Source organism: Entelurus aequoreus, linkage group LG10 (genome assembly GCF_033978785.1).
Source record: "Entelurus aequoreus isolate RoL-2023_Sb linkage group LG10, RoL_Eaeq_v1.1, whole genome shotgun sequence".
NCBI classification, from domain to species: Eukaryota; Metazoa; Chordata; class Actinopteri; order Syngnathiformes; family Syngnathidae; genus Entelurus; species Entelurus aequoreus.
The window spans coordinates 23008005-23030473 of record NC_084740.1 but is presented as its reverse complement, the minus strand read 5'-3'; the positions used below and the strand labels follow the sequence as shown (position 1 = coordinate 23030473).

Genomic DNA, 22469 nt, shown 5'->3' with positions numbered 1-22469 from the left:
GATACTTTTTGTACATTAAATATGCTAAAAAAAAAAGTAATGTCAGTCAATATACACTGTATTCCCAAAAGTATTTGGCCACCCATCCAAATAATCACTTGGCCCGGTGTATAAAATCAAGCACTTAGGAATGGAGACTGTTTCTACAAACATTTGTGAAAGAATGGGCCACTCTCAGTGATTTCCAGCGTGGAAGTGTCATAGGATGCTACCTGTGCAACAAATCCAGTCGTGAAATTTCCTCGCTCCTAAATATGCCAAAGGCAATTTTATTATAAGAAAAGTGAAGAGTTTGGGAACAACAGCAACTCAGCCACCAAGTGGTAGGCCATGTAAACTGACAGAGAGGGGTCAGTGGATGCTGAAGCGCATAGTGCAAAGACTTTCTGCACAGTCAGTTGCTACAGAGCTCCAAACTTCATGTGACCTTCCAATTAGCCCACAAACAGTGAGCAGAGAGCTTCATGGAATGAGTTTCCATGGCCAAGCAGCTTCATCTAAGCCATACATCACCAAGTCCAATGCAAAGCGTTGCATGCAGTGGTGTAAAGCACGTCGCCACTGGACTCTAGAGCAGTGGAGACGCCTTCTCTGGAGGGATGAATCACGCTTTTCCAACTGGCAATCTGATGGACGAGTCTGGGTTTGGAGGTTGCCCAAAGATCGGTACATTTCGGACTGCATTGTGCCGAGTGTGAAATTTGGTGGAGGAGAAATTGTGGTTTGGGGTTGGTTTTTCAGGAGTTGGGCTTGGCCCCTTAGTTCCAGTGAAAGGAACTTTGAATGCTCCAGGATACCAAAACATTTTGGACAATTCCATTGGATGGCACTTCAAGTTCATATGTGAGTAAAGGCAGGTGGCCAAATAGTGTATGTTAGGCTAGCTGAACAAAAAACATCCATCCATCCATCCATTTTCTACCGCTTTCCATAGTATAAAATGTAACTCGGGCCGTCAATAATGAGTTAACTCATGCGATTAATCACACAAATATTGCATTAATCATGTATATACACAGATTAATCGTGCAATTTATTTTGACTGCATATACTGCAGATGTATTAAAATTGCATTGGTGTCCAAATATTGGGGTCTTTTTTTGTTTCTTTAATTAATAGAAATATTGGTCCTCACTCGTGTTGCCATGGCTATTCAGACAATAACTGCTGTGTGTTGACTTGGTTTCAAAGGACAGAAAAGCTACTATACAAGCTGTACACTGACTACTCTAAAAAGGGTCCAAATTTACTTTCCATGGTATTTTCCTTTGAAAAGAAGTACCGTTATAAAAACGTATGTTGAAATGAAAGAAGGTGGATTTAAGATTGTGAGATAGTCTTCGGTCCCTAATCCATGCTGAGTCTTCCATTGTTGACTTGTGTCCACGTTGCCCAAACGAACCCCCACCCCCAAGTGTCGAATGAAAATGAAGTAATATTAACCCGGCGTCATGCAGAGAGGTCACGCTGAGGTTGGCGTGATATTTTTCATTTCACACACTGTCCGCCTTCAGCTGCTCTTGTTGTGTTTGCGCAGGAATCAGACGTGTTATAACAGTAATACCATCCCGCCACCGCCACACTCGCGCGTCTGATACCATATCGGGACATATCGCGGGTCACGCCGCGTGCCTTCGTGGGCCGCACAACAAGAGGTGAGAATTCCTCAAATAATTCCTATATCTGTGGTGACTTTTTTTGTTGTTGTTGTTTTGCTTTTTTGTGACTCGCCGCCAACGAGGTGCTCTTTTTGGCTGCAGGATGTTGTGACAACAAAGCTAAATGGTGCTGAAAGTGAGGCCACATTCCTGCTGAAGTGTTGACCTACTCCCGCCTACCTGGGGGGAACCCGCTGAACTTGGCTTTATTGTTACGTTTGGAAATAACACATGACGACATCCCGCGGTGACGTACGTGGCGTAATGGTGGCGTGAGTCTGTGCGGGTGTTAAAAAAGAAAAACGAGAAATGAGAGGCTCAGTGTTATCTGTTGTGCGCGTCACCTATGATTATTGTTTTGGTTTGATTGATTGATTGATTGATTGATTGAAACTTTTATTAGTAGATTGCACAGTACAGTACATATTCCGTACAATTGACCACTCAATGGTAACACCCGAATAAGTTTTTCAACTTGTTTAAGTCTGGGTCCATCCATCCATCCATCTTCTTCCGCTTATCCGAGGTCGGGTCGCGGGGGCAGCAGCCTAAGCAGGGAATCCCAGACTTTCCTCTCCCTAGCCACTTCGTCCAGCTCTTCCCGGGGGATCCCGAGGTGTTCCCAGGCCAGCCGGGAGACGTAGTCTTCCCAACGTGTCCTGGGTCTTCCCCGTGGCCTCCTACCGGTTGGACGTGCCCTAAACACCTCCCTAGGGAGGCGTTTGGGTGGCATCCGGACCAGATGCCCGTACCACCTCATCTGGCTCCTCTCGATGTGGAGGAGCCAGTCGGGGTCCAAGTAAATCATTTCATGGTTCACGGCATTCTTACTTTTTAGACTTTTTAGTTCGTGATGAACAACGCAGCCTTTAAATGACATATATACCGCCTCCAGATGACCCAAATTTCACAAACAAATTCTCGATACGTATTTTTTTCTCCTGAAAATTAATCTGGCAGTCATTTCTAATTACATCAATTTGTTTTTAAATAACTTTTATGCTTTTTAGCCTTTTTTTTTTGTATTTCCGAAATGTTTTTGTTGTTAAATACGTTACCTGCACGTCACCTGCCATCTCTGCATCCTGGGGTCATGTCGCGAGCAGCGCTGTCACTAATTGTAATGGTATACGAAAACCGGGGCAAAGTTTTGGCCCAAAAATTTGGCAAAACCGAATCTTACGGAAAGGGAAGCGCAACAAAACCGGGGCGTTGCGTCAGTTCCAGGGTCAAACTGTGGCCGTCACAAAACTCGTTAACCTTCGTAAAATAAGTGACTCACTGTTAATAGTAACAAACGGTCACACTGGACAAAAGTATTGGGACACAGAGAGTGGAGAGTCTGAAGGAACATTTTAAATCAGTGGTACGTGTACCTATCGTGGTACGTGGCTCCATCTAGTGGTATGCCAAATAATCACTTGAATAAAGTACAGTGTTTTATTTCCCCATATTAAACACAGTGTTACTGTTCAAACTGTGTGTCAAATATTAAATATGTGTGTGAAATAAAACATCTGCTTTGTTTTTTAATGAATACTTCGGCCTACTACGCTACTGCATTTCAATGTTGGTCATTATGGTGGTACTTGGAGAGCCACGTGTTTCCTGAGGTGGTGCTTGGTGATAAAAGTTTGAGAACCACTGTTCTAAATAGGGTTGTACGGTATACCAGTATTAGTATAGTACCGCGATACTAATTAATCATATTCGGTACTATACCGCCTCTGAAACGTACTGGTCATTATTACACTACAAATGGAGCAATACAAATACCAATAGAAATAGCTCTATTGATAATGAATCATAACAATAATTTACCTCTATTATCAACAATGCAATTGTTCAAATGCAACAATACATATATGTAATGATAGCTTGAAATATGAAAGAAAGCAGATAAATGGAGGGGAAGAAAGAGAAGCCAACTGTATTAACCTTGTAGATTGTTATAGTAACAATAGGTTAAGCTTTGTCAGTGTGCCATGTGTTACCCAGTTTCCCCTAGGGCAACAACGTTGATATATGTTTGATGAAACGTGATTATGTGCATGAGTGTATATGTACTTGTGTATGTACAGTATGTGTATATGTATGAGTCACTTAAACTCATCAGCCATGACATAATTAAGGAGTCTAATGAGAGTCAAGAGCTGCTCCCTTTTTAAACATAATAATGCTGGTGTAAAATATTTATTATTACAAAGCTATTTTGTCCCATACTGAAATATGTTGCTAATATATATATATATATATATATATATATATATATATATATATATATATATATATATATATATATATATATATATATATGTATATATATGTATATATATATATATATATATACATATGTATATACATATATGTATATATATATATATATATATATATATATATATATATATATATATATATATATATATATATATATATATATATATATATTAGGGCTGTGAATCTTTGGGTGTCCCACGATTCGATTCAATATCAAATCTTGGGGTCAGGATTCGATTCAAAATCGATTTTTTGTCAATTCAACACGATTCTCAATTCAAAAACGATATTTTCCCGATTCAAAAGGATTCTCTATTCATTCAATACATAGATTTCAGCAGGATCTACCCCAGTCTGCTGACATGCAAGCAGAGTAGTAGATTTTTGTAAAAAGCTTTTATAATTGTAAAGGACAATGTTTTATCAACTGATTGCAATAATGTAAATTTGTTTTAATTATTAAATGAACCAAAAATATGACTTATTTTATCTTTGTGAAAATATTGGACACAGTGTGTTGTCAAGCTTATGAGATGCGATGCAAGTGTAAGCCACTGTGACACTATTGTTCTTTTTTAAATTTTTTTTATAAATGTCTAATGATAATGTCAATGAGGGATTTTTAATCACTGCTATGTTGAATTTGTAACTAATATTGATACTGTTGTTGATAATATTCATTTTTGTTTCACTACTTTTGGATTGTTCTGTGTCGTGTTTGTGTCTCCTCTCAATTGCTCTGTTTATTGCAGTTCTGAGTGTTGCTGGGTCGGGTTTGGTTTTGGAATTGGATTGCATTGTTATGGTATTGCTGTGTATTGTTTTGTTGGATTGATTAATTAAAAAAAATAAAATAAAATAAAAAAATAAAACTAAAATCGATTTTTTAAAAATGAGAATCGATTCTGAATCGCACAACGTGAGAATCGCGATTCGAATTCAAGTTGATTTTTTTCCCACACCCCTAATATATATATATATGTATATATATATGTATATATCCATCCATCCATTTTCTACTGCTTGTCCCTTTTGGGGTGGCAGGGGGTGCTGGAGCCTATCTCAGCTGCATTGGGGCGGAAGGCGGGGTACACCCTGGACAAGTTGCCACCTCATCACAAGGCCAACACACACACACACACATATATATATATATATATATATATATATATATATATATATATATATATATATATATATATATATATATATATATATATATATATATATATATATATATATATATATATATATATATATATATATATATATATATATATATATATATATATATATATATTTCAATCGGCTTTTTTTTTTTTTTTTTAGATGAGCGCTCACCTGAGAGTGCGCACATTTCCCACAGGCAGTGAACGTCTCACGGCAGCGTCGCTCTCCCAGCGTGTGGATCTCCTCACACACACACGCACACATCTGGTGTGAAGTGTGGAAGTCTTTTCCATCATTTTGTTCCATCTTTTTTTTTAAAAATATATACATAACTTTTGTTTTTACTTGAAGAGGACTTTTTTTATTTTTTCTTTGATGACCTGTGGAGGACAAAACTATATCTTTTTTTTTTTTTTTTTTAAGTTTAACCGCGGGGGGAAAAAAGGAGGATTTCGAGTGATAGTAAAAGAGACGGAGAGGACTTGGTGATTATGTCCGAGTGCGATGACATCTAGAAGGAAGTCAGCCACGTTGAAGCTGCGGAGGTCCTTCAGCGAGCAGCTGCGGAGCTCCACGTCCAAAGCTTGGGACTTACTGTGGAGGAATGTCCGGGAGCGGAGGCTGGCAGGTCAGTGGCCCCGGGCAAGGCGACTCTCAGCCCGGCTCGACTCACGTCGCAGCCCCGGTGGTTGTGTTCTCAGGGTAGCAACACAAAACAATCGGTGACGTTATAGTCCATAAAGTAGATATTTTATTCCGTTTTATGTTAATGAATCATTCATTTGAATTGTATTTTATTATTTTTTGCACACTTGTAGGAATCTTGGGGAATAACTTTTCCCCCCACAGTGAGTGCGTTTCGAAATGAGTGTGTGCCTAAAAGGGCCACACGGTGGCGCCAGTAGGACGTCTTTGCACTGGAAAAATGCTGTTACTTTTTCTTTAAAATGCCATCCATCCATCCATTTTTTCTACCGCTTGTCCCTATTTTGGGGTCAGAGCGTGCAAATAATAATCATGCACATCTTGCATACTAAAGGGCAAACTGCTGGACTCTAGAAAGAAGTTCCGCAGCCTCCGTAGCAGAACCTCCAGGTTCTGTAACAGCTTCTTCCCTCAGGCCGTAAGACTCTTGAACGCATCATAATAATCCCCTCAATTCCCCCCAAAAACGGATGAACTCGGTGGAATATAAAGACAATATAACATACATCAGGGACGGCGTGGCGCGGTTGGGAGGGTGGCCGTGCCAGCAACCTGAGGGTTCCTGGTTTGATCCCCAGCTTCTACCAACCTAGTCACGTCCAATGTGTCCTTGAGCAAGACACTTCACCCTTGCTCCTGATTGATTGATTGATTGATGGAGACTTTTGTTAGTATATTGCACAGTACAGTACATATTCTGTACAATTGACCACTAAATGGTAACACCCGAATAAGTTTTTCAACTTGTTTAAGTCGGGGTCCACGGTAATCAATTCATGGTTCATTGATGGGTCGTGGTAAGCGGCTTGCATGGCAGCTCCCGCCATGTGTGAATGTGTGTGTGAATGGGTGAATGTGGAAATAGTGTCAAAGCGCTTTGAGTACCTTGAAGCTAGAAAGGCATAACCCATTTACCATCCATAAACGTGGATGCATATGCAAAAGTGCAATATATTTATCTGTACAGTAATCTATTTGTTTATATCTGCACCTTATTGCTCTTTTATCCTGTACTGCAACGTGTGCGGGGGGGGGGGGGGGGGGTTTGTTTCCATTGGTGAGGTCAGAGGTCACCCGTTTTGACATGCGCAAGAGACAATTTCCACCCAATGGAGCACGTGATGGACTCTTAGGAAACCATACTGTATGATCACAGCAAATCATAGCACGAACTGCAGTAGAGACGTGTTTATGACGTCGTCATCCTTTATGTCATGGCTGTTAAACCAAATTTCTGTGGGACACATTTTCACAAATATAAGGAGTTCCTCCTTGACTTACCTTGTCATTCACTTTTCTACCTTCTATAGTCACAAATGAACACACCCGTCAAAGATCCTCTATAATACGCTTTGCTGTTTCAAGGCTCCCTTGCAAAACTGCGTGTCAAAGATCCTCAACAGTAAATGGCAGTTTCACTCTGCATGTTTTTAAGGACCTACTGCAAAAATGCTGGTCAAAGATCCTCTATATCAGGGTTCCCCAAGCTTTTTTCCACCAGGGACCCGTTTAATGTATGCATTATAGGGATGTCCGAGAATGGCTTTTTGCCAATATCCGATATTCCAATATTGTCCAACTAATTACTGATACCGATATTAACCGATACCGATATCAACCGATAACGATATATACAGTCGTGGAATTAACACATTATTATGCCTAATTTGGACAACCAGGTATGGTGAAGATAAGGTCCTTTTAAAAAAAAAAAAAATACAATAAAATAAGATAAATAAATTAAAAACATTTTCTTTAATAAAAAAGAAAGTAAAACAGTTACATAGAAACTAGTAATTAATGAAAATTAGTAAAATTAACTGTTAAAGGTTAGTACTATTAGTGGACCAGCAGCACGCACAATCATGTGTGCTTACGGACTGTATCCCTTGCAGACTGTATTGATATATATTGATATATAATGTAGGAACCAGAATATTAATAACAGAAAGAAACAACCCTTTTGTGTGAATGAGTGTGGATGAGTGTAAATGGGGGAGGGAAGTTTTTTGGGTTGGTGCACTAATTGTAAGTGTATCTTGTGTTTTTTTATGTTGATTTAAAAAAAATAAAATAAAAAACAATACCGATAATAAAAAAAACGATACCGATAATAAAATCGGACATCTCTAATGCATTATTTTTACGGACCGGCTTTCTACGCGGGGCAGATAAAAACAGCAAAAAAAATTAGCATGAAAAATTAGCCTTTGGCTACAATCTGGCACATTAAGTTAAAAGTTAAAGTTAAAGTTAAACTACCAATGATTGTCACACACACAGTAGGTGTGGTGAAATTTGTCCTCTGCATTTGACCCATCCCCTTGGTCACCCCCTGGGAGGTGAGGGGAGCAGTGGGCAGCAGCGGTGCCGCGCCCGGGAATCATTTTTGGTGATTAACACTTTATATGTCCATTAATGTGCACTGTACCATGTACTACAACAAAGGAGTTGTAACAAACATCTATTAACAAGCTTATTGGTGTTTTTAGAGGGACAGGCGAAACTTAAGTCGGAGAAAATGCGGTACTCTATAAATTAATTATTGTTTCTGTGGGGCCTGGGAGCAAATGCGTCACGGACCGGTACCGGTCCCCGGACCGGTGGTTGGTGTCCACTGCTCTATATGACAGGATTGCTCTGGTGTATTTAAGTCTCACCTGAAAAAACGCTACAGTCAAAGATCCTCTTTATGACAAGCACACTTTTTTAGGAAACGACTGCAAAAAAGGGTCGTGAAAGGATCCTTTATTTGACAGGAGCGCGCTGGCGTTTTTAAGGACTTACTGCAAACATTTTTGTCAAAGATCCTCTGAACGACAGGAGCACTTTGCTTTATTAAGACGCTACTGCAAAAATGATAGTGAAAGATTCCTAATCTGACAGGCAGTCTTCATTTTTAAGGACCAACTGCAAAAAACAAAACAAAAAAAACTGGTCAAATATCTTCTAAATGACAGGATTACTTTGCAAGACTTTCCTGCAAAAATGACATGGGAAATATCTTTTGACAGGCACACTTTGCATTATTTAAGGCTCTGCTGCAATAATACTAGTCAAAAATCTTCTAAATGACAGGAGTACTTTGCTTTTTAAGGCTTTCCTGCAAAAATGAGTGTGGAAAGATCTTTTGACAGGCACACTTTGCATTATTTAAGGCTCTGCTGCAAAAATACTAGTCAAAGATCCTGTATATGACAGAAGCACTGTGCTTTTTAAAAGCACTGCTGCAAAAACGCTCGTCAAAGATCCTCTATATCAGTGGTCCCCAACCTTTTTGTAGCTGCGGACCAGTCAACGCTTGAAAATTTTTCTCACGGACCGGGGGGTGGTTGATTGGGAGTTACGGTATTTATTTTATTTTATTTATTTTTATTTTTTATTTTTTAAAAAATAAAAAAAAATTGTCATAAGGAAATACAATCATGTGTGCTTACGGACTGTATCCCTGTAGACTGTATTGATCTATATTGATATATAATGTATATATTGTGTTTTTTATGTTGATTTAATAAAAATAATAATAATAATAAAATAAATAAAAAAATATATATATTTTTTTAATTTCTTGTGCGGCCCGGTACCAATCGGTCCACGGACCGGTACCGGGCCGCGGCCTAGTGGTTAGGGACCACTGCTCTATATGACAGGAGTACATTGCCTTTTTAAGGTGCTGCTGCAAAAAATGAGCATAAATGATGCTTGATTTGACAGGCACACAGCATTTTTTAAGGACCAACTGCGAAAACGTTAAGAGACAAAGATCCTCTCTGCATGACAGGAGCACTTTGCTTTTTTAAGGTGCCGCTACAAAAGTGATACAGTGAAAGCACTCTGTAGATTTTAAAGACTGACTGCAAAAATGCTTGTCGAAGATTCTTCATATGACGGGAGTACTTTGCTTTTTTAAGGCTCTCCTGCAAAAGCGCTAGTCAAAGATCATCTATGTGAGAGGCGCAGTCTGCACTCTCCAATCACCTGCGAGTACGAGTGACATATTTGAAACTGAAGGTACGCAGAGGAAGGCAAACATTGTGGTACTTGCAAAACAAAAATACATATTTTTGAGGTGGTACTGGGGACGGCGTGGCGAAGTTGGTAGAGTGGCTGTGCCAGCAATCGGAGGGTTGCTGGTTACTGGGGTTCAATCCCCACCTTCTACCATCCTAGTCACGTCCGTTGTGTCCTTGGGTTGTGTCTCGTCTTAAGACCCACTTTTATTCTTTGGCTTTTAACACTACGTGAGTTGGGTGGTCTTCTGTCCTCTGTTGTCCTGTGTGGTTAAGGTTATACATTTTGATGTCTATTTTACTGTTTAATTGGTTTTACCCTTTAAAATCGTTTTTAATCATATTTATTTTTTATATTGTCTCTGTATTGGTTTTCTATTCATTTATTCTTTGTTTTTATTCAGTCATTGGTGTAGCATAATATTGTTTTTAATATCGTTTTTAATATTGTTTTTAATATTGTTTTTAACATGGCTGTGCAGCACTTTGGAAACATTCTTGTTGTGCTATATAAATAAAGTGGATTGGATTGGATTGGATTGGGCAAGACACTTCACCCTTGCTCCTGATGGGTGCTGGTAGCGCCTTGCATGGCAGCTCCCTCCATCAGTGTGTGAATGTGTGTGTGAATGGGTGAATGTGGAAATAGTGTCAAAGCGCTTTGAGTACCTTGAAGGTAGAAAAGCGCTATACAAGTATAACCCATTTATTTATCATTAATTACTGAGGAGCATTATTTTGTACCGTTGATGACCACTAGGTGGCATATTCCTCTTGTTACTCACTGTATGTACCAGTCTATTAGTTACACAACTTGAAAACAGCGTTGTGAAGTCATTGCAATTCCTCATTGTGTTGTCTGTGTGTTTGTGTGGTGTTTGATGAAATAAGTTGTGACTAGAAGCACCTGCTGGATTCCTAGTCGTCGTCGTAGCTTAGCGTGGAGATGCGAGATGAAGGTGCGCTGAAACACGCATGCCATGCTTGACACTTCCTCTTAGGTAGACCCTAAAACACACACATACTAATGCTAGTATATATCAATCAATCAATAAAAGTTTACTTATATAGCCCTAAATCACGAGTGTCTCAAAGGGCTGCACACGCCACAACGACATCCTTGGCTCAGATCCCATATATATATATATATGTATATATATATATTTATACTGTACGTATATATATATATATATATATATATATATATATATATATATATATATATATATATATATATATATATATATATATATATATATATGTGTATATATACGCATATATGTATATATGTATACGTGTATATATATATATATCTGTGTGCGTATGTGTATATGTATGTATGTGTATTTATGTATATATATATATATATATATATATATATATATATATATATATATACCTACCTACCTACCTACTCAGTGGCCTAGTGGTTAGAGTGTCCGCCCTGAGATCGGTAGGTTGTGAGTTCAAAACCCCGAGTCATACCAAAGACTAAAAAAAAATGGGACCCATTGCCTCCCTCTCACCATCAAGGGTTGGAATTGGGGGTTAAATCACCAGAAATGATTCCTGGGCGCGGCACTGCTGCTGCCCACTGCTCCCCTCACCTCCCAGGGGGTGAACAAGGGGATGGGTCAAATGCAGAGGACAAATTTCACCACACCTAGTGTGTGTTACAATCATTGGTACTTTATTTGCAAATCATTTTCAACCCATATTCTGTTGAATATGCTACAAAGACAACATATTTGATGTTCAAACTGATAAACATTTTTTTTTGCAAATAATCATTAACTTTAGAATTTGATGCCAGCAACACGTGACAAAGAAGTTGGGAAAGGTGGCAATACATACTGATAAAGTTGAGGAATGCTCATCAAACACTTATTTGGAACATCCCACAGGTGAACAGGCAAATTGGGAACAGGTGGGTGCCATGATTGGGTATAAAAGTAGATTTCATGAAATGCTCAGTCATTCACAAACAAGGATGGGGTGAGGGTCACCACTTTGTCAACAAATGTGTGAGCAAATTGTTGAACAGTTTAAGAAAAACCTTTCTCAACCAGCTATTGCAAGGAATTTAGGGATTTCACCATCTACGGTCCGTAATACCATCAAAGGGTTCAGAGAATCTGGAGAAATCACTGCACATAAGCAGCTAAGCCCGTGACCTTCGATCCCTCAGGCTGTGCTGCATCAACAAGCGACATCAGTGTGTAAAGGATATCACCACATGGGCTCAGGAACACTTCAGAAACCCACTGTCAGTAACTACAGTTGGTCGCTACATCTGTAAGTGCAAGTTAAAATTCTCCAATGCAAGGCAAAAACCGTTTATCAACAACACCCAGAAACGCCGTCGGCTTCGCTGGGCCTGAGCTCATCCAAGATGGACTGATACAAAGTGGAAAAGTGTTCTGTGGTCTGACGAGTCCACATTTCAAATTGTTTTTGGAAACTGTGGTAGTCGTGTCCTCCGGACCAAAGAGAAAAAGAACCATCCGGATTGTTATAGGCGCAAAGTTGAAAAGCCAGCATCTGTGATGGTATGGGGGTGTATTAGTGCCCAAGACATGGGTAACTTACACATCTGTGAAGGCGCCATTAATGCTGAAAGGTACATACAGGTTTTGGAGCAACATATGTGGCCATCCAAGCAACGTTACCATGGACGCCCCTGCTTATTTCAGCAAGACAGTGCCAAGCCACGTGTTACATCAACGTGGCTTCATAGTAAAAGAGTGCGGGTACTAGAATGGCCTGCCTGTAGTCCAGACCTGTCTCCCATTGAAAATGTGTGGCGCATTATGAAGCCTAAAATACCACAATGGAGACCCCAGACTATTGAACAACTTAAGCTGTACATCAAGCAAGAATGGGAAAGAATTCCACCTGAGAAGCTTAAAAAATGTGTCTCCTCAAAACGTTTACTGAGTGTTGTTAAAAGGAAAGGCCATGTAACACAGTGGTGAACATGCCCTTTCCTAACTACTTTGGCACGTGTTGCAGCCATGAAATTCTAAGTTAATTATTTTTTGCAAAAAAAAAATGAAGTTTATGAGTTTGAACATCAAATATGTTGTCTTTGTAGTGCATTCAATTGAATATGGGTTGAAAAGGATTTGCAAATCATTGTATTCCGTTTATATTTACAACTTACACAATTTCCCAACTCATATGGAAACGGGGTTTGCATGTCTATATATATATATGTACATGCATATATACTGTATACATATATATATATATATATATATATATATATATATATATATATATATATATATATATATATATATATATATATATATATATATATAAATATACAAACACATACTGTATATATATGTATGTATCACTATTTACAATAATGTTTCTACTACTCCTGCTACTACTCATAGCCACTAGAGGGCCCCATTTGCACTAATTTCTATGATTTGTTGGGATGTACGTCAGTGTTGCTGTGTGTTATTTTCTTGTTTGCGATGAGCGCTGTGGTTGATTCTGTAACGCGATACGCAGAACGCGCCACTGGAATGTGTCTGTCTAGACGTCTAGCAAGGAAGTAAACACAGAGGTTCAGGTGGGGGGGGGGGGGTTACGCACCATGCCAATGTGCTGCCAATCATTTTTAGCATCCTTCTAAGAATGAGACAGGTGTTTGTGTGTGAAAGATATAAATAATGTAAAGAAAAACATTCCTGTGACGTCATCAGCCGCCGTTTAAAAAAGCAACCACCTGAGTGTGTGTGAGTGTGTGTGTGTTGGGAGTGGGGGGTGGGGGGTTAATCCCATGAGACGTTTATGGAAACCCTTGAAGTGTGCTGCTGAATTGTGCTCTTTGTCAACTTAAGCTGCAGTGGATTTGTAGAGGAGGCGGGGCTGCTGGGCGAACAGACAGGAGCAGTGTTTAACTTGGTGGTTGGCCCGCCGGGTGCTTGCTCACATGTACTGTACGGCGCCATACTGCTGCTACTACTACTGTACTACTAGTACTCCTACTATGACACAGGCGGGCCTCTGTGCATAGCATCACTGGAAGCCTGACCAGGACCCTGAGTGGTGCTGGGCAGGGCTCGCCGCGATGCGGATGCAGACTTTATGGTGTGAGGAGACTGGCATTGCTCCCGCTTGTCAATGTGTGTGTATATATATATATATATATATATATATGGCAACACTAAATTGGCCCTTGTGTGTGAGTGTGAATGTTGTCTGTTTATCTGTGTTGGCCCTGCGATGAAGTGTCCAGGGTGTAACCCGCCTACCTCCCGAATGCAGCTGAGATAGGCTCCAGCGACCCCGAAAGGGACAAGCGGTAGGAAATGGATGGATGGATGGATGAATGTATATACGTATATATATATATATATATATATATGTATATATATATATATATATATATATATATATATATATATATATATATATATATATATATGTGTATATGTATGAATATGTATATACACACACTGTATGTATATGTATACATACTGTATATATATCAATATATATGTATGTATGTATGTATATATATATATACTGTATATGTATATATATGTATGTATGTATGTATGTGTATATATATATATATATATATATATATATATATATATATATATATGTATGTATACATGTATGTATGTATACATGTATGTATATATATATATATATATATATATATATATATATATATATATATATATATATATATATATATATATATATATATATATATATATACATACATGTATACATACATATATATATATATATATACATATATATATATATATATGCAGTGTTGGGACTAACGCGTTACTAAGTAACGCGTTACAGTAACGCGTTACAGTAACGCCGTTAGTTTCGGCGGTAACTAGTAATCTAACACGTTTTTTTTTTTATATACAGTAACTCAGTTACCGTTACTGCATGATGCGTTACTGCGTTATTTTACGTTATTTTTATGTAGTATCGGCTAGAAACTGAAGATCTGAATGTGTTTAATTGGAGCGCTCCGGTGGAAAAGAAGAGGCGTGCTTTCCCCCACCCACAGAAAGCACGCCTCCCCGCAGGGGAGACGTTCCTCCAGAGCCGTACTTCGGGTCTAACAACCTTCACTTTACCCGGAAGAGGGTCTTTACAGCTGAGGGTGAATGACGAGCCCGGCGGTTTGTTGCAACTTTGTGACTTTATTGCACGCAGCCATCCACCAAGCTCGAGCACCTACACGCACTCACTGTCGCCGCTCCCTCACCTCTCTCGCCCACTCACTCACTGACGTCACTCACCTCTCATGCTGTCATATCTTAAAGGGCCACACACACACATACGCTACTCTCATAACAACTAACATGACATCATGGTGAAGCCAGAAGTCGAGTGTCTTAACATTCTCACTACTTTTCTTTTGTCGAGCACAAAGAAAATAACATTTTAGTTAAATGTAAGTTGTCTTGGATCAAAGATCCTATTTACTTAGAGTTAAAGTTAAAGTGCCATTATGTTGCAGCTATTTAAAATAGTTTTGTAAATTTTTTCTGGCCTGAAATAAATTGGCCCTTTGAAACATATCTTTGTCTTTGTGTGTTGTATGTAGACCACATTGTTTGTGTGTTGTATGTAGACCACATTGTTTGTGTGTTGTATGTAGACCACATTGTTTGTGTGTTCTATGTAGACCACATTGTTTGTGTGTTGTATGTAGACCACATTGTTTGTGTGTTGTATGTAGACCACATTGTTTGTGTGTTGTATGTAGACCACATTGTTTGTGTGTTGTATGTAGACCACATTGTTTGTGTGTTCTATGTAGACCACATTGTTTGTGTGTTCTATGTAGACCACATTGTTTGTGTGTTGTATGTAGACCACATTGTTTGTGTGTTGTATGTAGACCACATTGTTTGTGTGTTGTATGTAGACCACATTGTTTGTGTGTTGTATGTAGACCACATTGTTTGTGTGTTGTATGTAGACCACATTGTTTGTGTGTTCTATGTAGACCACATTGTTTGTGTGTTGTATGTAGACCACATTGTTTGTGTGTTGTATGTAGACCACATTGTTTGTGTGTTGTATGTAGACCACATTGTTTGTGTGTTGTATGTAGACCACATTGTTTGTGTGTTCTATGTAGACCACATTGTTTGTGTGTTCTATGTAGACCACATTGTTTGTGTGTTGTATGTAGACCACATTGTTTGTGTGTTGTATGTAGACCACATTGTTTGTGTGTTGTATGTAGACCACATTGTTTGTGTGTTGTATGTAGACCACATTGTTTGTGTGTTGTATGTAGACCACATTGTTTGTGTGTTGTATGTAGACCACATTGCTTTCTGAGTTCAGTGATGCAAATGCATGTCAAGTTGATCAACAGATTGTATTATTCTCCAGTGCAATAACAGTACTGAAATGAAGGCTAAAAGGGCATTAATGGGAGCCTTAAAAAAAAAGGGGGGGAGAAGTAACTAAATAGTTACTTTTCACAGTAACACATTACTTTTTGGTATAAGTAACTGAGTTAGTAACTGAGTTACTTTTGAAATAAAGTAACTAGTAATTGTATCTAGTTACTGGTTTTCAGTAACTAACCCAACACTGTATATATGTATATATATATGTATGTATGTATGTATGTGTATATATATGTATATATATGTATGTATGTATGTTTGCGTATTATATGTATGTATATATGTATGTATATATGTATGTATGTGTATATATATATATATATATGTATATCTATATATATATCTATATATATATATATATCTATATCTATATATATATATATATCTATATATATATCTATATAGATATAGAGATATATATATATATATATATATATATATATATATATATATATATATATATATATATATATATATATACACATATATACATGTATGTGTGTGTGTGCGTGTGTGTGTGAGGCTGTAATTTCTGCCGAGGGTGCATCAACAAAATAGTGAGCAAAGGCTGTGAATACATGTGCTTTTTTTTCTTCTTCTTCTATTTTTAATAGATTTGCAAAACTATTTGAAAAAGCGCGTTCACATTGTCATTATGGGGTATTGTGTGTAGAATTTTGAGGACAAAATTAATTGATTCTATTTTGAAATAGGGCTGCAACATAACAAAATGTTGGAAAAAAAGAAGCGCTGTGAATACTTCCCGGGATACACTGTACTGTGTATGCAATGCCACAGTACTGCAGTGTGTTTCATTAGCAGTGTTGTTGAAGTACATCTACAACCTGATCCACCATTGTTGTGTCCATCAAATCAGTACCATTTTCTTGTGGTAGCTCTCTTAAGACAAAGTTAAATGTCTGTGTTTCATTCTTTAAGCAATGTTCCTAAACTGAAGATGACTCATTTTGAGTAACAGAACGGAAAGTACAGTGCAACATAATAGATACGAATATGTAATTAACAGATAGTTTTTAATCACCACCGTTATGTCTGTTTTTCTTTTGTGGATTGTGTACTGAAGAGGATGTGTTGGCCTCCTAAAATTCATGCTCCCCCCCCCCCCCGAGCCTGAGGTGTTGATCATTTGAAACCTGCTGAGAGGCCTTCCTGTGTTTGAGAGTGTGTGTATGTGCATGCATGCATGTGTGTGTGTGTGTGTGCGTGCAAATTAGCATTCTCCACCCAGCAAAACAACTTCTCCCACTCGGTCACTTCCTTTTGAAATTCTCAGGACGCCCTTGCAACATTGGAGCAGTTGTTCTGCAGCAGGGCGGGTGCTCAGTAAATACAAATAAAAAGCAACAGGGACTATTTTTATAAGCCTTCCCGCTCTCTCCGCTCTCCTTACTCACTCCGCGAGCATTCCGATGGTATTTATATTTTCCCTCCACGCTGCAGGAAGCTGACAGCCTTCGCACAGACACTGGATTCAGCCGGGCAAGGTGGGCAGTACTCACATTCCCCGCACCCTATTGGCCCCTGCTGAGGTCATGTGACCTACAGGGTGTAGCCACAACACCCCCACCACCCCCAGTGCCGTCCCCACTTGGCTCACTCTGAACTTTTTTGCGCCCGTGTGTGAAGTTTTCCAAGAGTGGGCGCCAGGCAGCAGCTTGTTGTGCAGAGCATAGGCGGACATGTTTCGGGAGCTCCCCGAGTCCACGGGCAGCGAGTGTCTGGGCAGCATGACCCCCGAGAGCCGGGACATCTACCTGAGAATGGACCACCACCGCAGGCGCTCGGGCTACCGGCTGGGCCGGATCATCGCCAGGCAGCAGCTCCTCAGGAGGATCGCCGGAGGTAAGGGGAGAAAAGGCTGAGAGCCGGATTGAGAGCACAGGAATGTGGTCTTCCTTTTCCACACCAGCTGATTGCCTTTTGTCAAAGGTCGCCTCCCGTCTGGCACGCATGCACACAAACTTGACCTTCAGCCAGCAGGGTGTTGCGGGCGCAGTAAATAGTTCACGTTGACTGACAATAGAGAGGAAGATAAGCCGCCGGCTGCTTTATGTAAGCGGCTGTGTCAACAATGTGCAGGTATTGATTATGACAGCAGCGCTCCAACAGCGCATGCTTACTTCTTGTGTGGCGGCCCGGGAAAGGAGGCGGGGCTTGCATCATTATAATAATAATAATATTAATTATAATAATAATAATAATAATAGGCCTTTGCAAAATAGCTGCAAGAGCAGACCCGTGCGGCCTCTCAGGTCAGTGACCTCTTCCTTAGTAATCCGGCAAAACATCCACAGACACTCTAATGGAGGTGCTGAAAATAATTGATTCAAAGCAAGAATTAAAAACAATTTTGATAAAAAAAACGGGAGGAGCTGGACGAAGTGGTTGGGGAGAGGGAAGTCTAGGGTTCTCTGCTTAGGCTGCTGCCCCCGCGACCTGACCTCGGATAAGCGGAGGACGATGGATGAATGGGTGGGTTAAAAACTTTTCTTTTTAAGAATCAATGTTTAAAAGGGCATTTTTCAGGCCATTTATGTGCTTACTTGCTGCATACAACAGGGAGGGGATTCATATGGCCCCCTTTGTTACAGTTTACCTGACACATGAAACGTGACATATTAGGATTGGTCCACTTGAGTGTTAAACATCTAAAAATGTGTTTTGTGGAATTTCCGACTTTGACCACTTTTGCGCCAGTTGCTATGTAGTGTGGCGCTTTCTGTCATTTTCAGTAGACTGCATTGAAAAACGAAAAAAAACAAAAACAAAAAAACGCTTCCTCTCACGCGAGACCCACCCAGGAATGGGGCCATGTGAATTCCTTCCTTGATTTATACGTCATATGTCAGCAGCCAAAAGGAGCTTTTGTAACCTGTTTTGAAAAGTTTTCCTCATTTTTATACCAAATAATTAGGGCTGTCATATTAATTTTTTTAAATCAGATTAATCACATTTTGCAATTTGGTTGAATCATGATGAGGTGGCGACTTGTCCAGGGTGTACCCCGCCTTCCGCCCGATTGTAGCTGGGATAGGCTCCGCTATAAATAGTTTGTATGTGTTAGCACTTATAATATTGATATCATTAATACTTGGTTAATATTCAAGTCAATTACAAAAAAGTGCAGTTCCCCTTTAAAGGGATGTTGCCTATCATTCACAATGTTAATGCAAAACAAGAACACTTTTTTTTTTTTAATGCATTCTAAATTGTAAATAAACGCTGCATGCATTAATAAGCTGCATAAGCTAGTTAGCTCTTTGTAATCAAGGCACCACTAAAAGTAGTTCCTTGGTGTTAGCGCTTATAATACCATTATTGCTAATACTTGGTTAATATTCAGGTCACGAAATGTAAGACGAGTATTTTTGATTTTCGTCTTTTTTTTTTTTTAGAGGACTTTATGGGCACAAAGGATGACGCCCATTTGCCTCCTCGTACTTGCCGTATTTTATAACTTAGAATTAGGGATGTCCGATATACCGATATTGTCCAACTCTTTAATTACCGATACTGATATCAATCGATACCGATATCAACCGATACTGATATATACAGTCGTGGAATTAACACATTATTATGCCTAATTTGGACAACCAGGTATGATGAAGATAAGGTTATTTTTTTTTTAAAAATTATAAAATAAAATAAGATAAATAAATTAAAAACATTTTCTTGAATAAAAAAGAAAGTAAAACAATATAAAAACAGTTACATAGAAACTAGTAATTAATTAAAATGAGTAAAATTAACTGTTTAATAAGGTTAATACTATTAGTGGACCAGCAGCACGCACAATCATGTGTGCTTACGGACTGTATCCCTTGCAGACTGTATTGATATATATTGATAGATAATGTAGGAACCAGAATATTAATAACAGAAAGAAACAACCCTTTTGTGTGAATGAGTGTGAATGAGTGTAAATGGGGGAGGGAGGTTTTTTGGGTTGGTGCACTAATTGTAAGTGTATCTTGTGTTTTTCATGTTGATTTAATAAAAAAAAAAAATAAAAAAAACATACCGATAATACAAAACCGATACCGATAATTTCCGATATTACATTTTAAAGCATTTATCGGCAGGCCGACATTATTGGACATCTCTCCTTGGAATGCATAGCAGAAAGAAAAACATATGAGTTTTTGTCTTACATTGGGATTGTGAATGATAGGCACAATTCCAAAAAAAAAAAAGTGCAGTTGGCCTTTAAAGCTGAAAAATGGAGGGATACTTTTGTTCCGACAGCGTCGCTAATAGATTCTCAAACTCGCGCTCATCCAATCACTCATCAAATCTTAACCGATACACGCTTATGGCCCCACAGAGCGTCGGAAATCAGAGAAATCGTTTAAAAAATATATGATTCCCTCTTTCCAGGCACATTGAGGCTGAGGAGCAGGGCCACACCATCCTTCTACGCAGATCCGTTTTGTTTAAATTGGCTGATTTAAAATGTTGGTTAATGAATTTGTTTGCAATTAAAGTGCAAATGTGTTCCAAGCCCCTTCCTGCTCCATCAGTGATACACATATAATGGAGAATTTTCTTATTGTCTCCTCCATGCTATATTAGTGCTGGGCTGAGTACACAATGCTACTGGGATCAAATCCTTTTTTGTTTTATTTGTGTGTTTTTTTATTTTGCACAAAAAGTACAATGATATACTGGAAGCAAAGTACTGTGTTTGTCATGTGCTGTAAACATTGTGAGAACCACGAGATTGTTGCTCATAGCAACATTCTTTCCAGTCATGCTGTCATTAGTCACATTTTTATCCAACATTCATCATGATTATGTTTTAGGTTTATAATTATGCTTTTTATGTCAGGAGAACAGTTGGTATCATTTGATGTCAGGCATGTGCTGTCACGTAACCTGCTTTTTTCTGGATCACAGACGTCTGCTTTGAAGTGTTTGTTTTTTTTAAAGTGCTTTCTTTTGGTGAGCAGTTTTACTTGGGACTTTTTTAATAGCTCGTGTGGCCTTGTGTTTATTTTTTTCTTGGAATTTTTTATATATGTATATGTATGTATGTATGAATATATGTGTATGTATGTATATACAGTATGTGTATATATAGATAGATAGATAGATAGATAGTACTTTATTGATTCCTTCAGGAGAGTTCCCTCAGGGGTATCTATTTATTTATGTATATATGTATGTATATATATATATATATATATATATATATATATATATATATATATATATGTATATACTGTATATATATATATATATATATATATATATATATATATATATATATATATATATATATATATATATGTATATACTGTATATATATATATATATATATATATATATATATATATATATATATATATATATATATATATACTGTATATACATATATATATATATATATATATATATATATATATATATATATATATATATATATATATATATATATATATATATATATGTGTGTGCATGTATGTATATATAAATATATGTATGTATGTATACATGGATTATGTATATATTCATATATAAGAACTATATCATATATATATATACATACATATATATGTGCATATATATGTATGTGGGGGGGGGGAATCACAAGATGTGGGGGGGGGGGGGCGGGAATCACAAGACTATTTCATCTCTACAGGCCTGTTTCATGAGGGGTTTTCCTCAATCCTCAGGAGATTTTAATGAAGCATTCACATACCATGGTTTATATAGGGCACAGAGCGGGTGGGTACAGGCAGGCGTGGGGGCGTGGTGATTGACTCATATGTTACCTAGGAGGTGTTTCCTTCTGTGACGGCATGCCGATACAATTTCGCTGCGCTGTTGAGGGATGACAAGTCTGGACGGTATATGATAAACAGTTTCTCTTTAGGCATAGGTGCATCTTTTGTTACCACTGTTGTAAGGTGTGCTGGATGCAAGAATTTGCCATGTTATTGAGTATTCAACATTATTGTCTTTGAGATTCCAAATGTGTTTGCTGAGTTCTGTAGTGTTCCGGAGTCTTTTGCATCTGAAAGAAGCCTTGTGGTTGTTCCATCTGGTTTTGAATTCTCCCTCAGTTAATCCTACGTATGTGTCGGATGCGTTAATGTCCTTGCGTATTACCTTTGCTTGGTAAACGACTGATGGTTGTAAGCACCCCCCGTTGAGAGGGCAGTCAGGTTTCTTGCGGCAGTTACAGCTTTGTCGGTTTTGGA

At 38.3% G+C, this 22469-nt stretch overlaps 1 protein-coding gene across 8 annotated transcripts in view; it reads left to right on the top strand.

Annotated features, from left to right (window-relative positions):
- The window catches only part of stard13b (StAR related lipid transfer domain containing 13b), a 208775-nt gene that overhangs the window by 97163 nt on the left and 89143 nt on the right, over nt 1-22469 (top strand). The window contains exon 1 of one of the 8 annotated variants that reach the window (XM_062060325.1): nt 5381-5733. The exons of 6 other annotated variants lie outside the window; for them this stretch is intronic. In XM_062060325.1, coding sequence (XP_061916309.1) covers nt 5610-5733 — 124 coding nt within the window. In that variant the 5' untranslated portion in view covers nt 5381-5609. Of the gene's footprint in view, nt 1-5380; nt 5734-17904; nt 18106-22469 lie in introns of those variants that run through there. One more of the 8 variants, XM_062060324.1, reaches the window with a different exon arrangement.